Raw genomic sequence first — 12,231 nt, forward strand, 5'->3', positions numbered from 1 at the left:
CAGGATTGTCGGCTAAGTCGCTGCGCGAGAGATGCACAGGAACACATACCCGCGTGGGAATCGCAAGAGAAGTTTGCAATCCCTGAATATTGGTTAGACAAATTAGTTACTATTATAGAAAATTGGTACGATAGGTAAGCTTAACGCTGTACGAGACTCAAAGTATTAGCAAGCAACTAAGGATCACGATGTAATTGTAAGAGTGAATCAGAGGCCGTGTAATAGGCTGCATAGATGCATTCGGTATGTAGATATATAAATATATTAATCGGTCCCTAAGGGATTGCGTATGGGGGCATGATTCGTTCTTGGAGGATCGCACTTTCCCCCGTTACGAACGATCTCGAGGTCCCGGAAACTACTTCCGGCTGCGCGCACCGTGCCACCATTTTCGTCGGGTGACTTGGGGATCAAACAACGAGCCGGGGTGCTGATCCTCCAAGTACGAGCACAGCAAGGTGGCAGGCACAGTCGTCACTACTGGTAAGTCCAAACCATAGTAAATGGTTAAAAAAAGAAAAAAGAAACTCAAGTGTGAACCAATCGAAAGAATGAAACGGAAAATAGAGAACGGATGCGTAGTTAACGGTCTCGAACACACCGAGATCTCGAAGGCAGCAGACATCAAACCTATATTTATATATTTTTCTTTTTAAATATATAATACGGTTCGAACGATGGGAAATGAAGAAAATAAAAAGAGAACGGACGGTGTCTCGTTAAAGAGAGAGAAATCGCGCAACACTCCGACGCAATATACCGATTATCTGTCTCTCTCCCTTTCTCTCTTTTTCTTTCAGTTTTGTTTATCTTCTCGTTTCAGATACGGTACATCAGATCTTTTTCGTGCCTTTCCATTCGTTTCTCGCGAATTCCTTCGGTGTCAGAGACTCTCTCCTCTTTCTTCTTGGTTTTATAATTTTTCTCGTCTGTTTGTTCTTTCCTCTTTCTCTCTTTAAATTTCGTTTACTAATTCCCGCGCGTGAAAAATCCCGACGGGTCGAATATATGCCGTGGCGACGCGGACCGAACGATAGACGAGTAACTTTCGTAGCAACGCGGCGATCGGATTAGAATCGATTTCTTAAAAAGAGGGTTGGTCGTGTTTTGGCACGTGATACACTTTCGGTGGGTAGATAGCACGGATCGGTTCAAGACAGACACAGGGCTTTGGTGTACGGGGTTATTGGCACATTGTAAGACAGGTGATAACAGACGTAGACAAGGGACAAGGAGGGATGGTCCTTTCGGGTCCTTTCATGATCATCATTATCGTCGTCGTGTATAGAAAAGCTTCGGTACGGTTGTTCTCCGATCTCCGTAATTGCATACATATTGCCGATTCGTCGGTTGAACGGAAGAAAAAAGAAAAAATACGTGGCAAACACGTTCGTATTTTGTCGTTCATCGTTTGTGTTCTCTTCGTTATACATTCTTTTTCGTCATTTCTATTATTATTATATATCGTAATGCTTTGTAACGACGGATAAAGGAAACAGTTGAAGAAAAAAAAGGTTATGGAACGCAAGAGTCTTGGACGCAACAAGAGGCGCGCGATAAAGTCAGCGTTTCGTGTGAATGCTAGGGACAAGTTCACTAGAGACAAATTCGAGACAATGGGGTTATACGTACATAAAAGTGCAAGCCTGGCAACACAAAACAACACAAGACCAGGTATATATATGTATATATGTGTATATATACATATATATATCGTATCGTATAAGAACACGATTCTCAAACATACTAGAGCCATTTTACGGGGGTAAGACGTAGCTAACTTAGCGCTAAGGACAAGAAGACAATACATAACAGAACAAAAAGAACAGACGGGAGGAAACGGCGGGGGAAGACAACATACCGACGACATATCACAGATAACACAGAGACAATTCGTACGATAGTAGTTTTTAATGTAGGTGTGAAACGGGCCGAAGCGGCTGCGGCTTCGCGCGCGGCTGAATCGCATCTTCGAACACGGTCAAACGCTGTTGAACGTCTTAATGCCGCGTTAAGCTATAGACAAAAACGTGATGCAACTGATCATCGACTAGACGAAATTGTTAGATCGAAGGCAAGACAGACGCGTGTTCCGTTTAAGGACATCTTCAGAAGCAACTGCAGCGGATAGAGATCGCTGTCGGTGAATTTATACCGAAACGATTGAATTTGCTTTCTCGAAAGCAGCCTGTGCGCGAACGCAGCCATCGAGCCCAAAAGAAAAAAACGATAGAAAGAGATACACAGGTAGATAGGTAAGTACAGGAAGAAAGAGATAGCGAATGAGTGAGCGATAGAGAGCGAAAGATCGAAAAAGGGTACAAAGAGAACAAGAGACAGCGATTCAAAAACAGAGTAGAGAGTAAGGGTTTTGGAGTGGGGGGTGGGGGGGGGGGTAACGGTGGATGAGTCGAATAAGCGAGAAGTATGATCAAACACTGGCGAACTTATAACTGGCAACGTAAACGAATCGATGAGCAGGCCGAGAATGGGATGAGGCGATAGGATAGACGGAAGTAAATGACAGTAGAATCGAAACGGAAGAAAAATAGTTATAAAACGCAGGCTAAAGGTAGTAACATACATATATAGATAGATAGATACATATACGGGACATACGAAAAAACATGTAAGATGAATGTACGAGCGAAACGAGCAATAGATGGTACTTTTTTGTTGTTGTTTGGATAATGAACGATTAGCGAGAGCTTGAGCTGCAACTTACCGCGGTGTAAAGGAACTCCAGAACGTACTACGTGTGGGAAAAACCAACGAGAAGAAAGGGCGTTACCACGGTCACAGAACCCGCGTGTAGCGGGCAAATAAACGGACGCGCGTACGCAACATTGCGCGAGCAATCGTTTCCATCGTAAATTTCCTTGTCCATCGTTTTACTCTGTTCTCCGTGGAGCTGGAACGAACGATCGAAAGATCGCGCGGACTCCTTCGCGGGGGATACCACAGGGCGTCGCGACGCTGTCCTCGGAGTCACCGCGATTGCATTCCCATCCCCCGTATCGACACCGCGACGGAATCGAGTGCTCCTCGCAATGTTCCGCACGCCGTTACAGAAACAATAGACGTAGACACACACTAAATCAAGCGTACCCATCACACACACGGTCTTCGCCAGTCACGCCAACATGAACGCAGTCACCCGCAGACTCATCCAACATAGAGTGGTATACACGTGACAGACACAAGTTGGAAACTACGCACACACATCACGTATATGATATACATAGATACATACACACATAAATATATATGCATATATGTATATATGCACAATATAGAGAAAGAAAGATAGCGAGAAAGAGCGAGGGAGAGCTTGGATCTGGCCTCTCGGATGACTGACCCAACGTCAGTGCGCTACGTTAACGAGCGTTGGTCGTTTTGTTCGACGCCCGGCGTCCCGTCTCGAGTCGACGACGATCCGAAACGACAGCGTTCGAGGCGATCTCTCTTATCGTCGGTTGGCCCAGCTCCGAGGGAGCCCCAGACTGACAATGAGAAGAGACTGCATCGAGTCGGCCGCCATGTCGGCGGACGATCTTCGGAATATTGATTACGGTGTCCGAGCGATCACGATGCCAGCCTGAATTTCTGATTCATGGGCCACGGATACTTGTATTCCGTCTGCCCGGTACCCGGGATTCCATTCCGTAGGGATGGACGTTTTCGTCTTGCTTGGCCTCGAGATAAGAATTCTTGATGCCTCCATGTTTCGTTTCTCGCGATCGGATCGAACGTCTTTTTTTCGCTCTTTTCTCTTGGTAATTTACAGAATTTTGTTATCGTTGTCGTTTCGAAGCTGTCGTTTTTCTAGTCGACGAAAAGCAATCTACCTAACAAGGGTCGGTCGGGATTAGGGCGAGTGCTTTTCAGACGATACCAGGCTTAGAATGTAGCAGATAATAAATGAAAACACTGGAATTTTAGCCACGGGTTCCCGGTTGTTTTCATAAAAAATAGCATTAAAGATTAAAATTTGGAAGTCGTCGGATTAACCAAGAGGAACCAAAGATTATTCTATATTTTTGTTCTGGTATCTCAGCGTTTGTTTATATTCATTGCCGCAAACAGTTAAAGTCTGTTGTCGTTTAAAAAACCTTACGCCGAGTCCTGACCTCCTCTCGTACGTCGGATCGAACTCGATTGATCGCTCAAGGCCACGTTCCTCAGCTGTGAATCACGCTGGACATTATCCCCCACTCTCACGCCACGCCCACTTGCTTCCCCTTTTCGTACAAAAGATAAAAGAATTATTATTTATTATTCGGATATTAAGAATTGCCATTCATGATAAAAAATACTGTGATCCATTAACAACGAAAGAATCATGTGCGGGCAAACTGCGTGGTTCGTCCTATGCAAGGAAACACCGAAAACTGCTCTTGCATTATGGTAGTGAAAACAAAGTGGGGAAAACTTCCTAAGCTCGGAGCTTATATTGGACAGCACTGATCTACGTTATTTGAATGAATTTCTACTCGAATGTAAACTTAACTATCGTTGAAACATAAAAGTTTCATTAGACATCACAATTTTTTAAATAGCGACTAGCAAGTAATGTTTGTTATCTAAATGAAATTGTGTTCAGCGCTAATTGGCTCGAAAGTAGCAAAGTAGGCAAGCGTTATGGGGGTGGGGATAACTCCAGGACGACCTTGAGCGGCCAATTCGGTGCGGTTGGACGTTATAGCGAAGCTGTTGCGTACATAGAGCGACAGTGCTTGGTAAAAACGACGCTGCATCGTGTTCCAATCGATCGAAGGTGAGGAAGAGCGTCTTGAAGAAGGCGGCGAGGGTGCTCGGAAACGGTGATCAATACCATCGTGCGAGACGCCGCGAAACAATGGACACACAACAGGGACAAACAAACTTTTATCCCGCTCTCTCGACGTCCCTTTCTCAGACAAAGACGGAACTGTCATATATGTATATGCACAAATCGTAACACGCAGATACGAACTCCTGGGAGGACGCGCGAGAGCAAAGGAACCAGTAGTAGCACGAGACATTTCAAACTTGTGTCTACCATTTCTAGAAATAATTTTACTCGAGCGATCGAGCCGCGGCGTCGTCGTTTCCTTGCTCCCATCGTTTCACGGAACCGGACGATTTACCAAATTGCCGCGATTATGCGTTCCAGATCAGCGTCCCCGATCGCGCGGTGCCAACGACGCCGGGAATTCGATCGCCCTCGTGCGCTTTATCTATGAATCTTCCTTTTTTTGGTAAACTGCTTAAACGAATGGCCGAAACAACTGTGGCGATCACAAGAATTTTGGAAAAAAACGACACTTGTTATCTTTTTTTTTTTGTTTGCTTTCGCGTAGCTTGGTATTGCGCGCGCAGTTCGTGACAAAACGACGACATCGGTGCCTGGAACATGTAAAACTTGACGCGAGGCGAGAACTTGATCGACCGATCGATCGAGATGCACCGGAAAAACCGAGTTTCTCGAGCATTTTTTTTCCTACGTGTGCAGACTTTTTCTATTTCGTTTTGTGAATTTCTTTTTTTCTTTTAAATATATTTTTCAATTCAGTCTGTACGTAGAACGGAGCCTCTTTCGGTCTTCGGCTGTGGGGTGAATGGTGATCTGGTGGTGGCAAGGGTACACACAGAGGATAAACACTAGACAAAATACACGAATCCCCCGAAATGCGCTCACAGCCGCTGACGCGCCGTGGCCGCACGCGTCCTGAACAAATCTTCATCACTGTTGAACAAAGGTCGCTGACCATGGACGCGCAAATATGTCTCTGGTTTGGTGAGATCCCTTCCCGAGATTCGATCAAGAATCACTTTGGTCGCGCTAATTATTTCGTATCGCGAAAGTTACTCCGAAACATTCGACATTCACTCGAGTTTCCATATGGAATTTTGATAAAAAATTGATATATTATCTTTAAAAGGATAATGTTAAGTCTTGTAGAAACTCCGAAATAGTCATTCGATAATAAGCAGGTGGGAATAGTTCATAATTTCGAATGCTCGCGGAAGGAACGTAGAAAATTCCTGGAACGAGTGGGCTACTTGAGACACACTCGAGTAGGAGGGATAACCTTGAGGGTACAAGCCGCTAAATGTGTCTTTTGCCACTTATTGCAGGGTCTTACGGCCACCCAACACCTGCTGTCTGTGGTGTACCCAAGTCCTTCAGGCCACTCGTAGGTCTTGGCAAATATACGTATCTTCTCACTACGATTAAACACTCGGTACATCAAGAGTCAACGCGATAGAAAAGTACAATTTACTCGAAACTATTCCCACGTTATGAATTTATGATTTCCATTCGATTCCTGTCAGTGAGACTTGTCTCTCAGGTCCAAGAAATAAGACTTAACACTATCGTTAAAGAGCTAATCTACGAAACGGTGATATTACTCTGTTCAAAAGGCTGTTCAAGTTTGCTGTCAGAAACGTTATATCGGTCTGGCATGCGATAGAATCGCAATTAATATCGGGACGCACGTTAGGAAGCTCCTTTGATCTCCAATGCTTCCGAGATGATCACTGACGCGTTTAGCATTCGGGGGAGGGAGGGGGTGAAACACGAGGAATAGGACGGTCAGAGGGTTGGCAGGGTTGTCACCCACCGGGGGCTCTCTTCGTAATTCAGCTGTCACGGATACACCGGATTGTTTGGTATAGCGGTTAATCTGATTAAATCTGTTTTCTTTCCATTCTTTTATTTTTTTTTTTTTGTCTATCAATTGGAAAGTCGCTCACGATGGGGAAAACGTGAATTCCGATCGCGTCATGGATTACTTTCGTCGCCGTGCTTTGGAATCCGATCTTTCGTACTTTTCGCCTCGAGAATAGAAAAATAAAAATAAAGATCCTTTGTTTTTTTTTTCCTTTTTTCGGTTCTACGTAATTCGTGGCGCGTTTCCGACGGGCGAAATTCCGAACGCGCGACGGCGCATAATTTTTCTCATGCATAATCTTTCCTCCGCGACAGCTCGAAATCGTCGAACGAGAAACATGGCGTGAAACTGGTCAGTGAAACCGCGCGAACGAAAATGTGGAACACGTCGATGGCGCGACGCGGTACGAAAGGTGTATCGGGAATATTTTTTGTTTTCCTTTTTTCTCTTTTTTTTTTGGTATTTTGCCCCATCGTGAAGCTTCGCCGGGAAATGAAACGCGCAAACAAACTGTTTAACGAAACCATCGTGACCGTGTGCGCATCGTCTGTGCGACCAAACACGTTCTGCGCTTCGAAACTGATATACACAACGGTCTCTTCTCGTTTTCGTACGCATACTGCACATTTTCGAGCGTTTGTTTTTATCACGGGCGTGCCGTAACGACGAACAAAAAAAATCTTTTCGAATGAAATCAATGATTTGCGCAGTTCTCGTGGATGATAATAAACGAGGAAATTAACCGCGCGGTTCGACGCGGGTTTGAAATTGTAAAAGGCCAAACTATGACACGCAGCTATTACTATACTTCGTCTTCTTTCGTTAAACGTTACATGTATCGGCGTACATCGATCGAGAAAGTCGCTGTCACGATCGATTCGAAACCATAGATTGCACAGGGTAAAACTTATCCAAGTTTCTTCAAATTGAGAATTCCTGGTGGATTCGCGTTTTCTTATAACGAGGTTTCAAAAACTTCCCGATAAACTTCAGAAACATCGCAGATACACGCGCGTCTCAGGATCCGTTTTCTTCTTAATTTATATATCAACGACAGTTTAGAAAAATTCTATCGTACAACGACTCGCTCGATCGCCTAAATATTATTCTCTCACATGTCGTAAAAATAAGAAACTAAGCGTTCTATATTATAATCACGGTAAATCGAGTAATAAGAAGTGATCGATCTTACCTTTCGGTGTACTCGTTCATATGAGCGTAGCTTTGTACGCTGTTCTCCTCGACGAGGAATTTCACGCGCTGATAAAAGGACGCCGTGACGCTGGGCGGTTGTTTGCGTAGAAGAACGTCCACGGGATTATTACTAGTAAGGCACATGATATGCTCTGCGCAAGTTTTGTGCGAGCAACACTCGCTGTCAGAACAGTCCATCATGCCATCTGAGAAATATTACTTCTTAGAACACGTATTTCCCTTCAAACCTTACGCTAACGTCGTTTATGCTTTTCGTCGCAGTGTACTTTTTGGCAACGCGAACGAGGGGGGCTTTTTACGGGCTTTGTTCGAGTGACAGTGGAAATACATATAGTCCTCCAGGGATAATAGAAACGAAGGAAATACATTTCAGTAAGAGTCAAGTTAGAGTAGCGTATTTTTGATAATACGAAATAAAACAAAAATAATAGGCACGAGTCTAGATTGGAATGGGAAATAGAAACAAAGAAAATTCGTTTTTGGTTCAGATTTAGGTTAGAAGGAACCTCCAACAAAAGTAACGAAATTAAGTAGAATAGACCGGTTTATGGTCAGCCATCTCTGTGCGTCTGGCTCTTCTAAGTAAATTCCACTTAAAATATTTTGTTTTAGTTACTTTGATAGCACGAAATATTGAACTTATTATTAAGTATGTTTTGGATATTCACCCTGATCGTTATCAATGAAATCGTTACACTCCATTTCGAGACGTATGCTGCAATCTCTACCCGCCCAACCACTCGAGCACTCGCAACTATATTCGCCGTCCTGGAAAGTGCACATTCCGTGGCTGCTGCACCCGTTTTCGCATCCGGCTATTAAGAAAGCAGAGCAAATACTTTAATCCACACTGTCGCCGGACGATTAAAACTAATTGAAAACCGATGTTCCTTTAGCTTCGGTTACTCGAACGGTGTACAGGTCGTTTTGAGAAAGGGAATTCTATTAGATGGAAGTAAAACAAATGTATACCGTTTGGAATACACGGAGCAGTAATTGCAACCATTCTGAAAATTCCTCGAATATTGATTTTTAACGAAAATTTACACGAAGAAGCATTGATTCGAAAGTAACCGTAAGATACACTAATAGTGTTTTCTACTGTGGAGGATGATCATCGATCTCTAGTATCCATCGAAACGTTCGACTTACGGAGCGTGCAGTGTCTTCCGTTCCATCCTTGGCTGCAGACGCAGGTGCCATTTTTGCACTGGCCGTGTTCCGCGCAACGAGGATCGCACGGTTTCTGATCGCACTTGGTACCGGTCCAGTCGTCGTTGCACCTGGAAGTCGAGGTCCGCCGGATTAATTGCATTCTTCTACCCCCTCGAGTTTCTTTTCGACCCTACGCATTCTTCGGGAAGTCGTAAAACTTCGATTGGCCCGACAACGCGACAGAGATTCCGTGAAAAAAAAAAAAAAAAACGGAGCAGGCCTCTCGGTGTCAGGAAGCTTTATCGTCGAATGTAAAATTGATTCCCTCTGCGAACGGAAAGGGACGAAGAGGCACGGCGAGTTCGAGTTCGGGTTCAGTTTCGAAGTTGCCCTCCCGCGGAGGAAAAGTTTTTGCACTTAGAGGCTCTTTCACGGCGACTGCCGGCCGATGGAACAAGAGGGAAGACGAGAGGCGTCAGCTTTAGAATATGAGAAAGGAGATCCTCTTTCGCGTCCTTGATTCTGACAAAAGGATGGTAGGAAGGGACGGCGGTCCTTCGAGTCGTGATAAGTTGGCCCGCCCGCGAACCCCTCTACTGCCTAAGACAGAGCCTTTTTCTTGCAATTTTTCACCTTCTTAGTCCGAACTTTCGTGCCTCTGATCTCGCCAGCAATTTAGCTATTTTTAGGGCATTCTTTTCCTCCTCTCGTACCCCGCGAATCTGCCGCGTCAGTATCTTTTTGACTGTCGCGAACTTGCGGGGAAAAACCTGACGCGACCATTGTTGGCTGTGCTCTCTTGAGTCGACGAGTTTCAATCGACGATGAACGATCTCTTAATTTATTACACTAACAAGGAGTAAAAACAAAAAAGGGTAGCGAACGTTAGCTAGGGTTGGACGGACTGAACCTTGGCCGAGATAAATTTCTCCGATACAATGGGACCGGGCAGAGGGTGTTGTAAAATGGACGCGTCGGTTTTCTCGTTCAATTCGGCGCGTTCGTGTCCGGATAACCCAATTCGCGGCGATTCCCGGTCGCAACGCCCACGGAGGACCCATAAAGGACGGCGATACAAAAGACGTCGAGGATGTATGTGGGTATATATAACGTGTACTGACTTGCAGAGACCCTGTTCGCATGTTCCATGAGGTCCGCAATTGAGGCCGCAGCTGGGCTGCGAGCAATCCACGCCGGTCCAGTGTCCCTCGCAGACACAGGTCGCGGACTCCAGGTCGTACGTGCCGTGATCGGAGCAACGGGGCAAACATTGGTATACCTGCTGGTCGACCTGGTTGCACCTATCCCCCTGCCAGCCAGCCTTGCAGTAGCATTTCCCGGAAACGCAAGCGCCGTGACCGCTGCAGTTAGGATCGGGACAATCGGCTGAAAAATTAGGAATTGTCTTTGTCAGGTAGACAAGTACGATTGCAATTACTGGCCAACCAGGAGATTGCTCATAGACGCTACTATCGGTACACGTGGCAGATGATTGACAAGATCGACCGTATGGTTAATGCTTTTGAGATAGTGCAGCGATCAAACCAATTCAGATACACAGACAGTTGATAACACGTTCCGCAATTCGGACACCCAAGTTGTTTATAGACGTTTCCTAATCCTGATACACGTGACAGATGATCGACAAGATCGATACTATAGTTAACGCTTCCGAGATACTACAATACTATGAACGTTTAAACCAAGTTTTCTACGCGAGGCCTTTGAATAATAGCACCCTGAACCGATGATTGGCGTGGTTAACCCTTTCCCGTGGCATTTAGCTCGATGGTAGGCGTCAATGCGCGGTAAATAGATCAGACTACTGCTAAACTGCTTTGCAACAGAGATTATAAGAATTGTGACCAATATGGTAGGAACTAAAACTCAATCACAAGTATTCTTCGAAATAATCTCTAACACTTGTTCGCGAGTCTGACAAAACTATTCATCCACCAATTTGGTAAATAATCTCGTTCGAATAACAAAAGATCGAATCACAAAAAACGAGATAATCGTCTCGGAAATCGTTTCTCGTTCACGAGAGCCCATAGAGCTATCGAATCGAGGGGACAGCAGATCTTTTAGCGTTGTTTTCAAGGCGTCTCGGAAGGAGGTAGTCTAGGTGGGCGGGCGGCGGTGATTGCGCCCTGGGCGCCGACGAATGGGCCAACTTTTTAAATTATGGCATCGGAACAATTGCATTACTCCCGCGGATCCCAGCTGCCCCGGGGAAATTATGAAACTTAATTCCAAAGCGTCCCGGCGACGCGTCGCGTGGTGCCATCCGCGTCGTACCGCGCGGGACCGGTTATGTGTATACAGGCTGCGACGTTCGTTCGCCCGAGATGAGGGAAATTCCTCCTGGATTCTTCGCCCCGTTACGTATGCGTCGCGTTCATCGAACGAGGGGATCACCGATTCCCTGGTTTTTATTAGAACCGCGGAGACGCGAGTTCCATCGACTCGCGATCGGAATTTCTGTAATATTTTTAGTCGGAGCAAAATGAATTGGAGCTGTTTTAAAGATCGATACTAGTTAACTGAAACGACGAACAAGCGTTCTCCTCCAACAGTATTGCATATCTAGAGCTTCTCTTTGTCAACCCCCGCGTTAAACGATCCAACGCGTCATCTTGTTCTCAGAAAAATGAAAGGGTAGAACGCGCTACGAGGGAATCGTGAGGATGTCAGAGACAAAGGGTCGTGCGTTCACTACGAATAATTTTGCCATTCGTTCCAGACGTAATTTTTCTGCGGCGATACTGTGGTTAGGACAGCGGTGAACTCCTGATGTTGATCCGAAGCATCGGTGGTGACGATCTTCTTGGAAAATTCGAGCAACCGCGAAACTGATCGTCGAATCGTGGCATAGTTTGACCCGTATGCAAATTAAGGGGACTGTGCGTGCATTAATTATAGGGTCGGGCACAGTCCGGCTGTGTTCCCTGTCAGAAGGGACCGCGCATCGCTAATATCTTGAATCTCCCTGGCTGAAGACAGAGAGAGAGGGTGCTACCAGGACGTACGTACGCTCGAATTATGGTGGAAATTAATGGCGCACTGACAAATATGAAGAATCAACATCCGACACAGAAATAAATTCTGGTTAGCTTCCGATGTAAATAGGAAATATACAGGGTGTTCGGCCATCCCTGGGAAAAATGTTAATGGGGGATTCTAGAGGCCAAAATAAGACGAA

At 45.4% G+C, this 12,231-nt stretch overlaps 1 protein-coding gene across 13 annotated transcripts in view; it reads right to left on the reverse strand.

Moving 5' to 3' along the window:
* Positions 1–12,231, reverse strand: part of Ten-a (Teneurin-a transmembrane protein) — a 594,721-nt gene that overhangs the window by 13,447 nt on the left and 569,043 nt on the right. For 12 of the 13 annotated variants that reach the window (XM_076772668.1, XM_076772616.1, XM_076772642.1 and 9 more), the window contains 5 exons: positions 10,151–10,415; positions 9,027–9,157; positions 8,543–8,689; positions 7,852–8,059; positions 2,726–2,752 (listed from right to left, as the gene is read on the reverse strand). In XM_076772668.1, coding sequence (XP_076628783.1) covers positions 2,726–2,752; positions 7,852–8,059; positions 8,543–8,689; positions 9,027–9,157; positions 10,151–10,415 — 778 coding nt within the window. The remainder of the gene's footprint in view (positions 1–2,725; positions 2,753–7,851; positions 8,060–8,542; positions 8,690–9,026; positions 9,158–10,150; positions 10,416–12,231) is intronic. The other variant, XM_076772634.1, reaches the window with a different exon arrangement.

The sequence above is a fragment of the Colletes latitarsis genome, chromosome 1, assembly GCF_051014445.1.
Source record: "Colletes latitarsis isolate SP2378_abdomen chromosome 1, iyColLati1, whole genome shotgun sequence".
Classification (NCBI taxonomy): domain Eukaryota; kingdom Metazoa; phylum Arthropoda; class Insecta; order Hymenoptera; family Colletidae; genus Colletes; species Colletes latitarsis.